This window comes from Erinaceus europaeus, chromosome X (genome assembly GCF_950295315.1).
Source record: "Erinaceus europaeus chromosome X, mEriEur2.1, whole genome shotgun sequence".
In the NCBI taxonomy this organism is placed as follows: domain Eukaryota; kingdom Metazoa; phylum Chordata; class Mammalia; order Eulipotyphla; family Erinaceidae; genus Erinaceus; species Erinaceus europaeus.
Window position 1 is genome coordinate 53,502,224 of NC_080185.1, and position 19,840 is coordinate 53,522,063.

Here is a 19,840-nt window from a genome sequence, read left to right on the forward strand (position 1 = left end):
ACTACTTACAATAACCAAAGTATGAAAGCAACCAAAATACCCAGTGTTGGATGAATCACGGGATAAAGTAGGTATAGGATGAGTGACATTGGACAACTCACCTAGTAGGGTGCACATAGTGCCATGCACAAGGACCTGGGCTCAAGCACTCAACCACCACAGGGATGGCCTACTGAAGGGAATCTACATAAGTTGTGATGCGGTGCTGCAGTGTCTCTTCTTTCTCTTTCCCTCTCTATCCCTCTTTGTCTCTCACTCTCTCTCTCTCTAAAAAGAAGTTATGGGGTGGGGGTTGGGCTGTAGAGCAGTAAGTTTCACGTGGCGTGAAACTCGGGGACTGGCGTAAGGATCCTGGTTCGAGCCCCCCGGCTCCCCATCTGCAAGGGGGTGGTTTCACAAGTGGTGAAGCAGGTCTGCAAGTGTCTATCTGCCTTCCCCTCCTCTCTCTATTTCTCTCTGTCCTATCTGGCAACAATGATGACATCAATAACAACAATAATAATAACCACAATGATAAAAACAATAAGGACAACAAAAAGAAAAATAAATAAATAAATAAATAAATATATTTAAAATAGAAGTTATGGGTATATATTCAATAGAACAGTATTTCGTAATAAAAAAGATGAAACTGAATTATTTGTAGCAAAGTGGATGGAACTGAAGACGGCTGTACCAGATGTAAAGGACAACCGCTGGATAGTATGGATTGTATGTGGAGTATAGATGACTAAAGTAGCCAAACTGTGTTTTGAACTTTGTGAGAACTATTGTGCTTATAGAGAGGTTGCACAGAATTTTCATGGAAAGTGTGGTTCCTCACACATAACATATATGGGTTTGAAATTATATCCCCCAAATCTTATAATTTTATAAAACACTGTTAAGTCACCACTGAAATTAAAAATAAGTAATAGCACTGCAAGAAACTGGTTACCCTAGATATATGGAGAATACAACATACCATAATTTAACTCTAAGAGTTTGTGGTTCTAAAAAAATATATTTTCCTTTATATATTTTTAAATGTCATTTATGCCTGGGTAAATAGCATAATGATTATGCAAAAGGATTTTAGTACCTAAGGCTCAGATGTCCCAGGTTCAATCACCTGTACCATAAACCAAAGCTGATTAGTGCTATGGTGTAAAAAAATAAGAAAGAAAGAAATCACTTTATTGAATAAATGATTTACAGCATTTTACTTTATCAAATAGTTCTCAATCTGAACTTTAATGTAGGGCAAAGTGTGAAGTTTTAATTTTTTTTATTAATTTTTTTATTAATTAATTTTTTTCCTAAAATTATTACTCCAGAAGTGTTTGTTTTATTGTTATTTATTTTGTTCATATTTTCTCTTCTTTTTTTAATGCATATTTTATTTATTGGATAGAGACAGCCAGAAGCCAAAAGGGAAAGGAGAGATAGAGAGGGAGAGAGACACCTGCAGTACTTGCTTCACCACTCGTAAAGCTTTCCCCCTGCAGATGGGGATTGGGGTCTCAGACTTGGGCCCTTGTGCCTTGTAATATGTGCACTTAACCAGGTGCACCACCACCTGACCCCTGTTCATCTTTTCTATACTTGCACATATTCATAACTATTTCTTTGTCATCTCTTGAAACACGAAGTGATTGTGTGTTCTGGTCGAAGTTGCACAGTATTTTGGAAACATTTGCTTGTTATAGTGGAGTGTTATTGGGTCAAGATTATTTAAGTAGGAAACACTTCTTTAAAGAATTGTGCATGCCTTTTTTTTTTTTTTCTTTTCTGTTTGTTCAAACTTCGCTTCAAGGGGTGGCCTCAGAATAGCCAAGCTATATCTTATCTGCAATTACAAAAGATAAAGGAGAAAAAAGAAATCTGCTGGGGGCAGTGGAATTATACAAGTATGAGGCCCTGGCATGGCGCGCGCGCACACACACACACACACACACACACACACACAGTGGTATTTTTGTTATAAAATTTTTCCTAAAATATCTGTTAAAGATGATAATTGTGCCTTTGGGGACAAAATGGATGGAACTAAAAGGTGATTATTCTTCAATAAATAAAGAGATGAAGGACAACTACCGTATGGTTTTGTTCGTATGTGGAGTCTAGAGAACTAATACCCAGGAACTTGAAAAGAAAAAGAGAAAAAAAAATGGAAGGAAGTAAACTTCTTCTAAGACTTGTGAGAACTATGGTGGTTATCTTTGTGAGTGAGAAAGTAGGGATACAGAACTCTGGTGATGGATGTGATGTATACACTGTAATCTTAGAATCTTGGATCCTACTATTATTCATAAATAAAAAATTAAAACATTGATACAAAAGTACAAAAAACTGTTTATAGATATATTTTGCCTACTGTTTTGCTGTTTTTAGCTATATAGTTTTTGATAGACGTTTTATATCAATCCCTTGCAAATATCTTTTCCCTGTTACTGGGTTGTTCATCTGTAGTCTGCTTAAAATGTGCAGAAGCTTTCTAGGTTGACATAGTACTTTTTAAAAAAATCTTATTTTAGTTTCACTTGTCCACAGAGCTAAGTTTCCAAGTACATTTTAAATAAGTTTTATTCATTTATTTATTTTTGCCTCCGGGGTTATCTCTGGGGCTGGATGCTGTAATTATGAATCCACTGCTTCTGATGGCCAGTTTTTCCATTTTATTGGATAGGTCAGAGAGAAATTGAGAGGGGGAGATAGAGAGGGAGAGAGAAAGATAAACACCTGTAGACCTGCCTCACCAGTTGTGAAGTGTCCCCCCTGAAAGGTGGAAAGCAGGGGCTGGAACCTGGATCCTTGGTGGGTCCTTGTGCTTCATACTACATGTGCTTAACTGGGTGTAACACCGCCTGGCCCCCTCCCAAATACATCTTGAATGTTAATGTCCTAAGGTGTCTCACTGTTTTGTTTTGTTTTTTTCCCTCCAGGGTTTTCACTTGGTGCCGGCACTACAAATACACTGCTCCTGGCTATCATTTTCCCCCCATTTTTATTGGATAGGACAGAAAGAAATTGAGGAGGGAGGGAGAGAAATAGAAAGACACCTGCAGACTGCTCCACTGCTTGTGAAGCGACCCCCTCTGCAGGTGGGGACCAAAGGCTTGAACCGGGAATTCTTTCATGGGTCCTTGTGCTTTGTACTATGTGCACTGAACCACGTGCACCACCACCCGGCCCTTCTCACTGTTTTCTCTAGTGGTTATAACAATTACACCCCACCAACAATACACAGGTTCCCTTTTCTCCACTTCCTTGCTAGCACTTGTTATCTCTGCTCTTTTTGTTAATAAAGCATACTAAAACATGTGATGTAGTATCCCGTTGTGGTTTAGATGTGTATTTTCTGATGAGAGATGTTGAACATTTTCATGTACTTATCAGCCATTTGTATGTCCCATTTGTTAAAATATCTATTCAGTCCCTTTGCCTATTTTGTCATATATTTCCCTATAAAATTGTGTACTGTTTTTTTAATTGATGTATTACATTTTTAAACATCTTTTTAAAAAAAACTTTTTTATTTTTATTGGATAGAGACAGAGAGAAATTGAGAGAGAAGGGAGAGATAGAGAGGAAGAGAGATAGAGAGACACCTGCAGACCTGCTTCACCACATGTGAAACGACCCCTGTAGGTGGGGAGCCAGGGGCTTGAACCGGGATCCTGACTGGTCCTTGTGCTTTGCACCATATGCGCTTAACCCACTGGACTACCACCCGACTCCCTACTATTTTTTAAAAAGATTTTCAATATGATATTTTATTTATTTTCCATAAGAGGGAGGTATGGAGAGAGGAAATATACACAAAAAGAGAGACCAGACCACTGTTTAGCTGCGGTATATGGTGGTGCAGGGGATTGAACATGGAGCTCAGAGCCTCAGGCATGAAAGTCTTTTTGCAAAAAAAAAAAAAGAAGACGAGGTTTTTGAAGTATTTTTTCTTTGTTCTCATGAGTATTGTCTCTCATTGCAGGTCGAAATAATAGAAGATATACGTGTTCTTAAGAGAAAGAAGAGATCTGTAAGTATTTGTCCTTTCAAAATCACAACTTTTGGAAAAAATTCAGTGAAAATAATGCTAGGCATGTTGACACATTTTATAGTTGAAAAGCCTGAAAATTTTCTTTGTGTCAAAAAGACAATAACTATTGATGTTTATGGGTTGTATTTCTTTGGCAAGCTATTTAGCTTCCCTTTCCTTCAATTTCCTCATTTGTAAAGTTTAGAACAGAGTGTTCATTTTTTTTTATTCGTATATAGTAAAATACGTGGTAGTGCAGAATTCTCCCCAATAAATTAAGGCTTTTCTAGTTATCATTTCTCAATTGAATTTATGATGCTTAAGAAAAAATAGTTGTAGTCTGATAATGGTGTACCCAGTAGAATACAAACATTGCCATTCATGAGGACCTGGGTTCCAGCCTGTGATCCCCACTTGTAGGGGGGAAGCTTTATCAGAGATGGAATAGTGCTACGGGCCTCTCTCTCTTTCCTCTTTCTGTTCCTTTTCCTCCTTTTCCTTCTTCTATTCCATTTCTCTCTCTCTCTCCCTCTTTCTACACACACACACACACACACACACACACACACACACACACAGAGGAAAATATGACTTCCTAGAACAATGGATTCATCATGCAGGCACCAAATTCCAGCAATAACCTTGGTAGCTAAACAAGCAAAGATATTACCATCTACAAGGACATGGGTTCAAGCCCCTGCTTGCCACTTGCAGGGGTGGGGTATGCTTTGTTGGTCTATCTGCTAAGCCTCCTTAGCTGTAGCCTCAAATGAATTGAAATATATTTCTGATGATATAAAATCGATAGTAATATTAAAATATTATTACTATCCTTCACTAAGGCACCGAACATTAATCATGATTTAAACTAAAAGGAATATAGCAGAATAGAACATTTGAGCCTTGAAAATGATTTAGTCTATCTAAGGTTGCAAGCACTGATATTTAGGCCAGTGCTGATCAGTGAAAAAAAATGTTTATTTTCTTTCTCTCCTTCTATCTCTCTGTTCTCTCTCAATTTCTCTCTACCCTATCTACTAAAAATTAGAAAGAAAAAAAAAGGAAAAATGTTCTCTGGTAGTGTAAGATTCCTAATGCTGCCACCCAGCCCCAGCAATAGCCCTGGTAGGGTTAAATAAATTTGCTTATTTTCTTTAAAAAGTTATTTGAAAGAGAGAGGTCGGAGCATCACTCTGGCTTATTCAGCGTTGATTTGGGATCAAACCACGGCCTCTTATATTCAAGTTCTAGATTCTATTAGTAGAGCCACCTACCTAACTGCCAGCACATTTTTTTTTTACTAATCCATTGTGAAATGAAGAAAATAAAGTCAACAGGTCATGAACTTTTAAAAGTTACACTTTTTTTTTTAAATTTAAAAGACTGCTCATTATCATATGACACATCTCCTTTTGAGGATCTGAATGTGTTACTCCTTTAATCATCATCTTTTTTTTGTTTGTTTTTGAATCTCATATACTTCCTATGTTTCTGTGGTATCTTACAATCTGAATCCAACTTGTTCAGTTTACAGATGAGAAAACAGATGCAAAATCATTCAATTGTTCCAGTTCTTACAGCTTAGCGAGTTGTTACACCAGGACCAAAGCCATGTTTGCAAGCTGCCTCTCTAGTATTTCTGGTCTTTTGAGTATTGCTTTCATTATAATAGGCTATGAACTTGAAACAGAAGATCTAGGAGTTCTTATGTAGCAGTAATCACATTTTAAATCCCAAGTATTAAGAAATGAAAAAAAAAAAACTGTTCATGAATAACTAGATGCCAAAGCCTACTTATTAACCTTCATTTGAAAAAAAAAAACTTTAAACATGACCAAAAATTATCCACAACAGACCAGAACTAAGTGTTTCTGAATTTAACTACTTAGGCATTCTGCTACCCCATCACTGTCTGAGAAAGGATGTAGGACGACAGGGTCAGCATTTCCTTGGCAAACAGAGGATGGTGCCGTTTTGAGGGTAGTAGTATTTAGGCTTCTGTATTCAACTTAGTCACACAAAGTCCATTTCATTTCTTTTTCACAGTGCTCTCTTTTTTTACACACATATATACATGCTTGTGGCAATCTGATCTGCAGCCTATCTAGATATGAAAGAGAGAAATGCCAAGGTGGAAGTTGATAGAAGTATTAGCAGGAATATCTGGCCAGCTGTATCCACTTTGGAGTGTCAGTGACATGCTACAGACTCTTCCATTGATATAGTTATGCCGTAACTATCCCTAAATGCACTTAAATACAAATACTTAATACCTTTATATCTTGTTGCCTTATTCAACTTAGTGAAGGAAGCATGTGCTAGGTAAACAAAAATGAACTGTCAGAGAACAGAATGGAGCTTTTTATGGCATTTTTTCCCTTGTATTTGATTTCTGGTAATTTCCTTCTTCAAAATGAGTTTTTTAATTTCTAGAATGTCAGATGTGTAATAAAATTTTAGAAATAAGAATAAATTTTGAGAGTCTGGGAAGTAACTCACTGAGTAAAGTATGGGAAGGACTAGTTTGAGTCCTGGCACTGTATAGGAGTTCCATGGCATGAGGGGAAGTGTAGTGCCGTGGTCTTTCTCTCTCTGAATTAAAAATAATAGAAACAGGGGCGGAGGGTAGATAGCATAATGGTTATGCAAACAGTCTCTCATGCCTGAGGCTCCAAAGTCCCAGGTTCAATCCCCCATACTACCATAAACCAGAGCTGAAGAGTGCTCTGGTTAAAAAAAAAAATTAAAATAAAAAATTAATAGAAACAGTGGCTTGGGAACAAGTGGAATAACATAATGCATGAGGCCCCAGGAGAAACAAATCGAATTGTCTTCTGTCTTTGAATATTTTTGCCCTTTTTTCTTCTTTACTATGCTAATATTTGAGGGCTGACATAAAGGACATAAGATTTTAATCTTCAGTAGATTTATTAGTCCCTGAGGTGTTTGTTGTTTGGTTACTGGGGCTTCACTACTTCAGCAAGACATTTTAGAGAGAGAAAAAAAGGAGAAGAGAGAGAGAGGGAAAAAAAAAAAAAAAGGTACCACAGCACCAAAGCTTCCTCCAGTACAGTAGAGGTTAGCTAGCCCAGTCCCTGAGTTTTTTTTCCTTTTCAGTAATTTCACTTATGAGTTATATTTAATGTGAAAGAGCAAAGGAAGGGAACGGGTGGTGGTGCACCTGGTTCAGTTCACAAACTACTAAGAATAAGGACCTGCATAAGGATCCAGGTTAAAGGCCCTGCTTCTCACCTGTAGGGGGAGTGGGGGGAGAGTCTCTTCACAAGTGACGAAGCAGGTCTGCAGGTATCTTTCTCTCTCCCTGTATATTCCCCTCCCCTCTCAATTTCACTCTGTCCTATCCAATAAAATAGGGGAAAAATGGCCATCAGGAACAATGGATTTGTAATGCCAGCACTGAGCCCCAGCGATAACCCTGGAAGAAAAAAAAAAAAAAAAAGCAAAGGGACCCTCTCCATTTTAAAAATATCTTTCAATATTGTCCCATGGATTTGGTGTTTTAAAAATATAGTAAGTGGTTTTTGTAATCTGTTAACTGCTTGACTATATTAAATATTTCCCTAGACTCTGCTAATACAGCAAAAGTCTCAACATATTCCCAAGTACTTCAGTGTAGATTTATTTATCCACAGTAAAGCTTATCCTTAAAGACAAGACCTTCATTAATTGTATCTCTTTAGCATTGAATAAGTATAAATCTGGAAACTTTATCAGTTTTTCCAACTTTATTGAGATATAGTTGTCTCATTGGGTAAACCTCAGGCATAAACTATGATAATCTGGTAAATGTATGTGTTGAGAAAGGTTTACCAGAATGAGGTTAGTTGACAAATTCTCATTTTACAAATTTGCATTTTTTAAAACCATGACACATTTTTTTTCATATTATGGTGGCTAGGAAAGTCACTTGTATTGTCCTACTTGGTCATTTTTATAGGAAATTGTATAAGCACTACATTGTTACATGATTTTTAATTTTGCACTTCAATGAACTAATCTGTTGTACTGACTCCTAGCAAATGTAGAGGGTAAGTCATATGGCAATTTGTTTATATTGGCAAAATTCTCCCTGTAGCACAAATATTTTCCTGTGGAAAGTACTATTGCTGACATATACTTTTGAGCCTTTACTCATGATTGGCAGCCTCTGGTTGTACTACTTTATTATAATACATAGTTGACAACAAGGGCAACAAAAGGGAAAATAAATAAATAAATAAAATATTAAAAATAAATAAATAAATAGTTGAGATGACAGGTGATGCATGTCTTCCTCACTTGAAGGAAGTTCATAGTTTATAATTTCAAATTAATTTTAAAATTATTCACTGCTTTATCATGAGCATAACCCAGGTTCCAGTCTGATCCTCATGGCATAAAAGAAAGTTTTGGTGTTGTGGTGTCTTTCTGTCTATCTGTTCTGTTCTATCTATTTTAAAAAAGTTAATCCATACAGGTAAGGTCCCAGAGATTACCCAAAAGTAAATTAATTAAATAAATAGATAAATGTAAAAATATATAATTTCTCAGTTGTAAACTGCTTTAAGTTACAATCAAATCCTGACTTCAGAGAGCTAGCTACCTATATGCAGATCAAGTGTGTTGTGATTACCTGAAATGAGCAGTAGGTATGCAGTTGTACAGAATGTATGAAGAATGTATAGGCAGAAACACTTTCTTCTACTTCTGATTTCAACACATATAGATAGGATCCCGACTGTACAAGTTTATGACCTAGAAAAAACATTATCTGATGCATGCTGGGGATGTGGCATTGTGGGAGGGAACTCAGGCTAGAGTAGGAGAGACCATCTTCAACATGGCAGCTGAGGTGTTTTCTATACTCGGTAAAGCTGGGAAAAGACTGGCAGGATGGAGACTTCAGGAGTTAATCTCTCGCCAGGTGAAGTAAACATGTTCAGCTAATCTTGTTTGAGGTACCTATAGTTCAATCAGAGTGCTGAGCTGCTTCTAGTTAAAATAGCTAAGCACAGGTGCACTGTGTTGCTGTAGGTCATCTGAATTATTTAACCCTAGGGTTTTGGTTCTGTTTATCTTTTGGTAGCTTTCAAATATGTTTCCTGTAATTACTGTATACTGAGTTTAATGTTTGCCCAAGCAAAACATTGTTTCCTATTGACTAAGTTGGTCTGCCTATTTGAGTTAGACAAGTCTTACAAGGATAGATGGTAGACAGCTGGATAACAAAAGTTGCTACTTACTCACATTTAGTGCCTTTTATTTCCTTAAGATATTGAGATTTTGGAAGTTTTAATATTAAAATATCAAGTTAATCATATTATAATAAAGCTCCTTTAATGTTCGGTTTTATTAACTAAGCATAACTTTTCTATTTTTTCTAACATAGTACTTAAGCTTTCTCACACAGGTTTTAAAAATTCTTGGAACTTTTTACTAATGCATGAAAGAAAATAAACGTTTTACCAAAAGCACTCCACCTCTTTATAAAATAAGTCTAGGTGGTACAACATCTAAGTAGAACTATGATCTTTTAAAAGTACAGAAAGTATTCTTATCTGTTTAATCTCTTGGAAATTTCATAATTGTTTTCTGATTTAATATTTAGTAGTAATAACTAATCCTTTTCAGATGGCTATCTATTTATTTGGAACTTTAAGTAGCCGAAAACGATGTGTGAGGGTTGAAAATGTGAATTTTTAAAAGGACTTGCATAGTCAATTGCCGATTTTTTATATTATCTTTTTAACATTTTTATAAGGTCTTATGTCATGGGCAGGTGAAGATTATCTGTCCTTACTGCATGATTCAACTTGGCAGATGCATGGATCTCTGCTTTGTTTAATCCACTTTCTAAAACTTTTGGGGAAAAAAATGCTTGTCACTAACTCTAGCTTATTAGTTTTTCTGTGCTCCATGCTTCTGAGAGAAATGACTTCTTTTTAATTCAGGCTTTAACCACAATGTAGTGTCTGCCTCTTTTTCTGTATAATGGCTTATTGCACCACTAATACTTTTTGCATTTAGCTAATCTCAGAGTGTTTGAAGTAACTGGAATGAAATACTTAAGAGTAAACTTGACTCTAGAACACAAAATAAAACTGCATCTGATTTTTTTTTTTTTACTAAAACTTACAGCAATTACTTACTAAACACCTAATGGGCTTTAGAAAAAAACAAACAAAACACCTTAGGATGAAAGGACTATTTAGTGCACAAAGTTGTTGCAGGGTTTCTCCATACAGTTTATTACTTCTTTTCCACTTAGGTCATACTTGTATAGTTAACCTTCTGTGCTATCTGCAAACAGTGTTTGATTAGTTGAAATGGTGTATATCAAAGGAGCAGTTTAAAACTGAAATAGCTTGCCTAATAGAGAGCATGCCTTACTGTGAAAAAAAGTTCTGGCACTACATGAGAGCACCATATACTGCAGCCCCTCTCCTTTCTGTCATTCCTTCCCTATCTGCATCTGATATAAAATGAATGAAAAAACAAACAAACAAAAAAGATTCTGGCATGAGACACTGGAACCACAAGAGAATGAGTGAATGAATCAACAGTTGTGTAAAATAAAATTAAATGCAATTGAAGCATACCAACAGCCTTTAATGTGTATGGGAAAAAATCCCAGGTAGAAATAACCTATCAGATCACACCAAATAAATCATTAAATCTGAAAAAGTAGGACCATACTGTAAAAGTAGTAATGATAAGATAAATATATAGTCTGTATAAAATACTTTCTGGGGGAGGAGTTTGGTGGTATCCCTCTCTGTCTGTCTCTGTCTGTCTCTGTCTCTCTCTCTCTGTGTGTGTGTGTGTGTGTGTGTGTGTGTGTGTGTGTGTGTGTGTGTGTGTGTGTGTTGCCTCCCTAGACCTGCTATTGGGCAAACACTAAACACTATATTCACTTTTTGCTATAAAAGCCCCATATCCTCTTTTGGTTGGCAAAAGCAAGTAATAGATCTTTAGTAAAAATGAAGCAGCATGACACCACTTATGAAACGTAGGGGATAGTTGTATGGCCAGTGTCACATATTATATAATTATCAGAACACAAAAATCAGATAGGTATAAATCAACTGTTACTTGGACGGTTTATTTACTCTTTCTGAGATTGTTATCAGTCATTTAGGGGTTCAGTCTCAAAAAGGTGTTTCTGGAGTATTCATGCAGCTAACGGACTGAGCACAATGCCTAGCCTGAAGTGAATGTTTCATAGGTGGTTACTAGTCTGATTGCCATATTTAATGTTAGTATCAACAAGAACTGAAGATGATGTCCTGCCCGTTTCTGACTGGCGTACAAGTGAATCACTCGATTTTGAGGAAATACAACTCAGAGTTCACTCCATTCTTATGGTGGGAAAGTTGTACCACTATTCATATATAGCTTGCATGTCATTTTGAAAGGCATTTGTGAAAAGTACAAGTGATGTAACATTCATGCTTTTGTAACACCAATCTCTCCTCTTTTTGCAACAAGCAGTTTTTCCAGTTTTATGTGTTTTTATTAAGCAACTGATATATGTTGATGGTTAATTACTAGGAATTTTAAGAGTTCCATATATAGGCCAGACTGATAGCTTGTTGGGTAGGACACATGTCAAGGTTTGAGACCTAGAACCACATGGGAGAGGGTGCTATGCTTCTTATACACTCCTTGATGTGGTGTCTTTACCACTCTGTATCCCTATCTGAATGAAAAAAATTCTTCCTAGAAGCACTGAAATCATGCTTGTATGAGATTTTTACACACACACACACACACACACACACACACACACACACACACACAGCCATTCCCTAGAATATTAGCTTCCACAAGTGGTTTTTCAGAAAGAGGGCTAAGGTGATTTGCCTTCAGGCTATTATTGTACTCAACAAATTCTGTGCAATTTCGTTGATGTCTTTATCTCAGTAAGTGCATTTAATGAATACATAACATATATAAGTACTGTTGTGGTCATGGAGGCCTCATCTGTAAACAATAAATGCTCTGCCACATGGAGTATATGTACTAATGGAGACATGGACAATACCAAGGGAACATATGTTATACTACTAGTCCTCTATAGCATGGGATGTACAAAGACTCTGAAGCAGGATCATGCTTGCTGTGTTCCAGACACAACAATGAACATGTGGGATTGTGACTCAGTGAGTCAGGAGAAAGTGTAACTAAAGACTAAGTCAGAGTCTCAAGGGATGGGGAAAGATCTCCTAGACTTGTGGGCTGTAAAGACTAGATTTTCTTATGAATGAGTTATACAGGGATTCTCCCAAAGGTTTTTAAGCAGAGACATGACATAATCTAGCTTCCATTTTGTTATTACTATCATATAGCATCAGGAACTAGCGTAGGTGTTATCCAATTAGTGCTGGACAATTTTTGCTTCATTTCAGATAGAGACAGATTAAGTGAGAGAAGCAGCACAGCACTGTTCCATTATCTATGTAGCTTCCTTTGGTGTGGCTGCGCTCCCATGTACTGCCAGTGCTAAAGCTTGGGGTTTCATGCATGATGATGTGCTAACTGGACAGGTTGAACTGTCTCCTAGCCACTAAGTTACATTTCTAACTGAAGCACTCTGGCTGCTGAGCTTATGTTTTATTATAGAGGTGGAATTGTAAAGATCAATTGACGATTACATTTACCCAGTTGAGAGATGATAGTGGTTTGAACAAGTATGATAGTCATGGAGATGATGAGAAGTAGTTGAATTAGACATCGCTTTTTTAATGAAGCAATGAGGAATTGAGTACGCCATATGTGAGAAGTATGAGTTGAAAGAGTCAGTCTCTGCTTAGCTATTAAGAGTGATGAACTCACCTTCCTCACCTCATCTTGGATGATGCTTGAAGGAATTACGTTAATGAGATAAGCCTGAAAGAGAAGGATGACTATGGGATCATCTCACTCATGGACAGAAGTTGAGAAATAAGAACAAAAAAGGGAAACTCAAAGAACTTAGACTGGGTTTGGTGTACTGCACCAAAATAAAGAACTCAGGTGGGGGATGGCTGACAGGGATTTCAGGTCCAGGGAATGATAGTAAAGATTACAAATCTAGTCAGATAGTTTTGCACAGGGTTTCTCCACCAGTTAGTGACAAAGATTGTTCCTAAAACCCAGGTTTTCCATTTGTAATTTCTTATTCATTTCACCACATTCAGTTGGAGCACTTGAGCCAAGGCACTGGCAAGATTAAGTTAATAATTTGTCTCTTTAAAGTGACTAACATCTTACTTTTTATAATGGAAATACGCTGCCACTCACCAAAATAACTGCCTCAATTGAAGCCAAGATCCCTGAGAAATATTGTTTCCCCACTTCAGTTCCTTTCCAATTGGGACACTTTTTCCCCCTCCTATATTCTGCCTAATCCATCAAATTACTTTGCATACTTAGCCTCTAGGCCCCAGACAGGCTAGTGTAATTATTATTTACACTCAATACTCTACTGATGTTCTTTCATTCCTACTTCATTATATTTCCGTCATTTCTCCTTCATGTCCAGATCCCCAACATAAGATCCATTTTCAGTCAACATTCCAACTGCAGTTGAAGCATCTTGGTAGTCTTGTCCAGTTTGCTTTACTTACAAACTCCTCTTGTGTTACTGTTTGTACTAATGTTACGTGCACAGTCATATTTTGAAGGGCTTGGAAATACTTTGGTGGTCATATTTGGAAGCGAGTTATAAGAGGTTGAGGGTGGGAAACTAAATACTCCCAATTCCCACTTCAACCAGAGTAGTTCCACTTTTTAAAAATATCTTTATTGGGGAATTAATGTTTTACATTCGATAGTAAATACAGTAGTTTGTACATGCATAACATTTCCCAGTTTTCCATATAACAGTACAACCCCCACAGGGTCCTCTGTCATCCTTTTAGGACCTTTATTCTCCCCTCCACCCAGCCCAGTCTTTTACTTTGGTGCAATATGCCAATTCCAGTTTAGGTTTAACCTGTGTTTTCTCTTCTGATCTTGTTTTTCAACTTCTGGCTGAGAGTGAGATCATCCCATATTCATCCTCCTGTTTCTAACTTATTTCACTTAACATGTCTTTTTCAAGGTCCATCTAAGATCTGCTGAAAACATTGAAGTCACTGTTTTTAATAGCTGAGTAGTATTCCATTGTGTATATATACTACAACTGGCTCAGTCACTCATCTGTTGTTGGACACCTGGATTGTTTCCAGGTTTTGGCTATTACAAATTGTGCTGCTAAGAACATATGTGTACACAGATCGTTTTGGATGGGTGTGTTGGGTTTCTTAAGATATATCCCCAGGAGAGGAATTGCAGGATCATAGGGTAGGTCCATTTCTAGCTTCTGAGAGTTCTCCAGACTGCTCTCCACAGAGGTTGGAACAATTTACATTCCCACCAGCAGTGCAGGAGGGTTCCTTTGACCCCAGAAGCTCTCCAGTATTTGCTGTTGTTACCTTTCCTGATGTATGACATTCTCACAGGAGTGAAGTGGTATCTCATTTTTGTCTTTATTTGCATTTCTCTAACAATCAAAAACTTGGAGCATTTTTTTCATGTGTTTCTCATCCTTTTAAATCTCTTCTATGGTGAATATTCTGTCCATGTTCTCTCTACATTTTTGGATGAGGTTATTTGTTTTCTTGTTGAGTTTGGCACGCTCCTTATATATTCGAGTAATTAGCCTCTTGTCTGATGTATGACATGTAAAGATCTCCCATTCTGTGAGGGGTCTCTTGGCTTGGATATTGGTTTCTTTTGCTGTGCAGAAGCTTTTTAATTTGATGTAGTCCCATAGGTTTATGTTTGTTTTAGTCTTCTTTGCAATTGGATTCATTTCATTGAAGATGTCTTTAAAATTTATGCAGGAAAGAGTTCTGCCAATATTTTCCTCTAAGTATCTGATAGTTTCTGGTCTAACATCCAAGACCTTGATCCACTTGGAATTTACTTTTGTATTTGGTGAAATATAGTGGTTCAGTTTCATTCTTCTGCATGCTTCAACCCATTTTTTCCAACACCATTTGTTGAAGAGACTCCCCTTTCCCCATGTAATAGTCTGGGCACCTTTGTCAAACATTAGATGTCCGTAGGTTTGGGGCTTACTTCTGAGCTCTCAATTCTATTCCACTGGTCAGTGTGTCTATTCATGTTCCAGTACCAAGCAGTATTGATGACAATGGCCCTATCATACAATTTGAGGTCTGAGAGTGTGATGCCTCCAGTTCTGTTCTTTCTTCTCAAGATTGTTTTGGCAATTCTAGGTCTTTTCTGGTTCCAGATAAACATTTGTAGCATTTGTTCTATTCTCCTAAAAAATGTGGTTGGGATTTTGATGGGATAACATTAAATTTGTATATGGCTCTGGGTAGTATATTCATTTTGATGATGTTAAATCTTCCAACTTATGAGTATGGAATATCTTTTCACTTCTTTGTGTCTTTTTCAGTTTCCTTGAGTAGTGACTCATAATTTTCAGTATACAAGTCTTTTACTTCTTGAGGTAGGTTTATTCCTAGACATTTTATTGTTTATGTAAAAAGAAATTGTGAAAGAAATTGATTTCTGGATTTCATCTTCTAACTTAATGTTTGCATAGAGGATTGCCATCGACTTTTGAATATTCATATTGTAGCCTGACACCTTATTGTATTGCCTGATGATTTCCAAAAGGTTGTTGCTGGATTCATCAGGTTTTTCTATGTATACTATCATGTCATCTGTAAATAGGGAAAGTTTGACTTCTTCCAATCTGTATCCCTTTAATTCCTTACTATGACAAAAACTTCCAACCCTATGTTGAATAATAATGGTGATAGTGGGCATCCCTGTCTAGTACCTGATCTGAGGGGAAATTCTTCCAGTTTTTCACCACTGAGTATGATGTTGGCTGTAGGTTTGCCATATATAGACTCCATTATCTGCAGGAATTTTCCATCTATTCCCATTTTTGTAGTGTTTTGTAGTGATCATAAAGGGATGTTGTGTTTTGTCAAATGCTTTCTCTGCATCTACTGATATGATTATGTGGTTTTTGGTCTTGCTTTTATTGATGTGGTGGATCATGTTGATTGATTTATGTATATTAAACCAACCTTGTATTCCTGGGACAAACCCCACTTGGTCATGATGAACAGTCTTTTTTATATCCTGCTGTATCTGGTTGGCTAGAATTTTGTTCAGTATTTTAGCATCTATGTTCATCAGAGATATTGGTCTGTAGTTTTCTTTGTTGGTTGTGTCCCTGTCTGCTTTTGGTATCAGAGTGATGTTGGCTTCATAGAAGCAGGAAGGGAGTATTCCAATATCTTCAATCTTCTGAAAGACTTTTAAAAGTAGAAGTATTAGTTCTTCTTTGAATGTTTTGTAGAATTCATTTGTAAAACCATCTGGTCTAGGACTTTTATTCTTGGGAATTTTTTTGATAACTGTTTCAATTTCGTTAGCTGTGATGGGCCTGTTCATATTATCTAATTCCTCTTTATTTAAATTTGGAAGTTTGTAGGTATTTAGGAACTCCTCCATTTCTTCCAGGTTCTCTAGCTTGGTGGCATATAGTTGTTTATAGAAGCCTCACAGGATATGTTGAATTTCTGTGTTGTCTGTTGTGGTATCTTCATTCTAAATAGGATGTGTCTTGGTGTCTTTAAGTCTGGGTTACTTCTGTTTGAAACCCTCTGGGCTTCTTGAACCTTTATGTATTTGATGTTGTCTAGACTAGAGAAGTTCTCAGTTATTATGTCCTGAAGAATGCTTTCTTGCCCTCCCTCTCTTTCTTCCTCTGTAAGCCAATAATGTGTATATTATGTCTTTTTAAGTCATCCCATAGGTCCCTTTTGTTGTTTTCAGTATCTCTTAATCTCTTTTTGAGGTCTCTTACTTCTTTTTATTTGTCTCCAATTCATCCTCAATCTTGCTAATTCTGTCTTCAGCCTCATTTATTCTATTCTCTCTCCCCTCTACTGTTTTCTGGAGTTCATCTGTTTTGTTACCCTTTTCTGATATTGTTTTCGCTTGTTCAGCTAGTTGTGTTCTTCCCTCAGCTATTTTATCTTTCTACTCTTTAATAACCTTTAGATAATTAGTGTTTTCTTCTAGGGTCTCATTTGTTTCTGCATTTCTGATGACAATATTTTCAAACTCTTTACTCACTCCTGTGATTATTTCCTTAACTAATGTTTGGATGTTGACCTCATTATTTTGTGCTTCACTCTTTGGAGAGCTTTAGTTGTACTCTTGTCCTGGTTCATTACTCCAGTATTTCCTCTTGTTGGTTTACCATTCTATATAGTATGTTATGAGGTCCCTCTCTCAGTACTTTTCAAGTTACTGACCACTCTTGCCAGATTGACTTGTGTCTAAGTAAAGTAATTAAAGGCTTCACAGTTGTGGAAATTGACAGTTGTTTCAATAGTATTTTAATCCCTGAGTTGGAGCACAGTGGCTTAAAAGCCTCTTTTTTTCTTTTCATTCCCTGTTGGCTATAGGAGCCTGAGAGCTTTTAAACTATAAGTAGGCTTCTTAGCTTAATCCCTCACTCCTGACCAAGAGATAAAGCATGTTGGAGCAGAGATAATACAGTGGTTATGTGAAGAGACTCACAGTCCCACTGCTAGGCCACTGAGGTATAGATCTTCTCCTGAGTTTTCTGGTTAGTTCTCTGTTTCCTGGTGTCAGCACTGGGCCTTCTCCCTGCTGCTGCAGATTCTGAGGGCAGTAGCAATGGAGAGTCACAGTTGCATTTGGTGAATCTTAAGGGAGTCCTCTCCTCCCTTCAGCTGTCTTTTTGTTGGTAAAACAGACTGGAGGTGGTATCTCAACTGGTAAACTGTGGGACTGTTACCAACCACTTAATCTCTCCCAAGGCTTCTCTCTGTCTGCGAGCCACACATACTTGCACTCACAAGTGATTTGGTGGGTTCCTGAAGTTGTTCTAGTCATGTCTTGTTGCAGTCTCAGATGATCTCCTTTGGTATTCCTAGTTGACCCAGGAGAGGAGAGGAGAGGAGAGGAGAGGAGAGGAGAGGAGAGGAGAGGAGAGGAGAGGAGAGGAGAGGAGAGGAGAGGAGAGGAGAGGAGAGGAGAAGAGAGGATAAGAGAGGAGAAGAGAGGAGAAGAGAGGAGAGGAGAAAGGAGAGGAGAGGAGAAAGGAGAGGAGAGGAGAGGAGAGGAGAGGAGAGGAGAGGAGAAGAGAGGAGAAGAGAGGAGAAGAGAGGAGAAGAGAGGAGAAGAGAGGAGAAGAGAGGAGAAGAGAGGAGAGGAGAAAGGAGAGGAGAGGAGAGGAGAGGAGAGGAGAGGAGAGGAGAGGAGAGGAGAGGGGAGGGGAGAGGAGAGGAGAGGAGAGGAGAGGAGAGGAGAGGAGAGGAGAGGAGAAAGGAGAGGAGAAAGGAGAGGAGAGGAGAGGAGAGGAGAAAGGAGAGGAGAGGAGAAAGGAGAGGAGAAAGGAGAGGAGAGGAGAGGAGAAAGGAGTGGAGAGGAGAGAAACACCCACTTTGGTTTTATATGTGGAAAGCTCAAATAAGTTTTTCTCTGAGTAAGTGGTTTACATGCCTCACCACCATGTTTGAGAAACAGTGTACCTAAGGTGCTTATTGTACCATATATGTTAACTCATGATGGGTAAAAACCAGGACTTACTCTACGTTGGCATTAATACTACCCCCAGTCAAGTGGTTCAGTTTTCAACGTAAAACAGATACTTAGGGAATTATTTCATAATTGTAGATTTTCAGTTTTGTGAATAGGTGATGGTAGCATTAACCTAAAAAGCAAGCCTTAAGGAAGAATTAAGAATAATGTTTTTGGTTTAATCTTTGCAAAATACACCTGTTTTATTTTTTTCTCTTTTGGACACAAAACTATTTAATGTTCTCTTGAACACATAACTGTTTACAAGAAACCTCATTATTGACCACTCTATCCTCTGAAGTCAAGTCAGGTTTAAATAACCACTATCATGCTTTTGTTTAAGTGGTGGTACAGTTGACTGACTTACAGAATGATGTGCAGAGTACCATTACATCTGAGAACTTAAACTAAATTGAAATTTATGGCAGTGGTGATTAAAATATAAGATGGCAACTTTTCAGACCAGTTATTTCAGCTTTCTGTATCAAATCAATTACATAGACTAATAAAGACCTGAGTATTTAGATTAATGGTGCTTTCAACTTGTTAATATTCTCTCTCTTTTTTTTTCCTGCTCTCTGCCTGGTTCATTTCTTCACCTGCAGGTGTTCTTTATTGTCGGCTTCCAAAGATTACTAACTTTTATCTATATCATTAAAATTGAACTTCCTTGGCTATACTGCTGCTTTTACTGCTGCTTCCATTATTGCCTTCTTCAGCAAAACAAGGCTTTCCAAAGCCAAAGAATAACAAGAAATAAACACCATTTTAGAAGCCTTGCCACTATGAAACTTAAGCTAAATGTGCTCACCATTATTTTGCTGCCTGTCCACTTGTTAATAACAATATATAGTGCCCTTGTATTTATTCCATGGTATTTTCTTACCAATGCCAAGAAGAAAAGCGCTATGGCAAAGAGAATAAAAGCTAAACCCACTTCAGACAAACCCGGAAGTCCATATCGCTCTGTCACACACTTCGACTCACTAGCTGTCATAGACATTCCTGGTGCAGACACTCTGGATAAATTATTCGATCATGCTGTGGCCAAGTTTGGGAAGAAGGACAGTCTTGGGACAAGGGAAATCCTATGTGAAGAAAATGAAATGCAGCCAAATGGAAAAGTTTTCAAGAAGGTAAAAAAAATTATGCTTTTACATGTTAGTACATTTGTGCTTCATTATAGTATTGTAC

The 19,840-nt window shown here is 37.4% G+C and overlaps 1 protein-coding gene across 8 annotated transcripts in view; it reads left to right on the forward strand.

The window, feature by feature from the left end:
* The window catches only part of ACSL4 (acyl-CoA synthetase long chain family member 4), an 89,738-nt gene that overhangs the window by 28,633 nt on the left and 41,265 nt on the right, over positions 1-19,840 (forward strand). Inside the window, exons 1-3 of one of the 8 annotated variants that reach the window (XM_060182520.1) lie at positions 3,019-3,083; positions 3,971-4,018; positions 19,543-19,782. In XM_060182520.1, coding sequence (XP_060038503.1) covers positions 19,555-19,782 — 228 coding nt within the window. In that variant the 5' untranslated portion in view covers positions 3,019-3,083; positions 3,971-4,018; positions 19,543-19,554. Of the gene's footprint in view, positions 1-3,018; positions 3,084-3,970; positions 4,019-8,850; positions 8,943-19,251; positions 19,783-19,840 lie in introns of those variants that run through there. The other 7 variants (XM_060182521.1, XM_060182516.1, XM_016193094.2 and 4 more) reach the window with 7 other exon arrangements.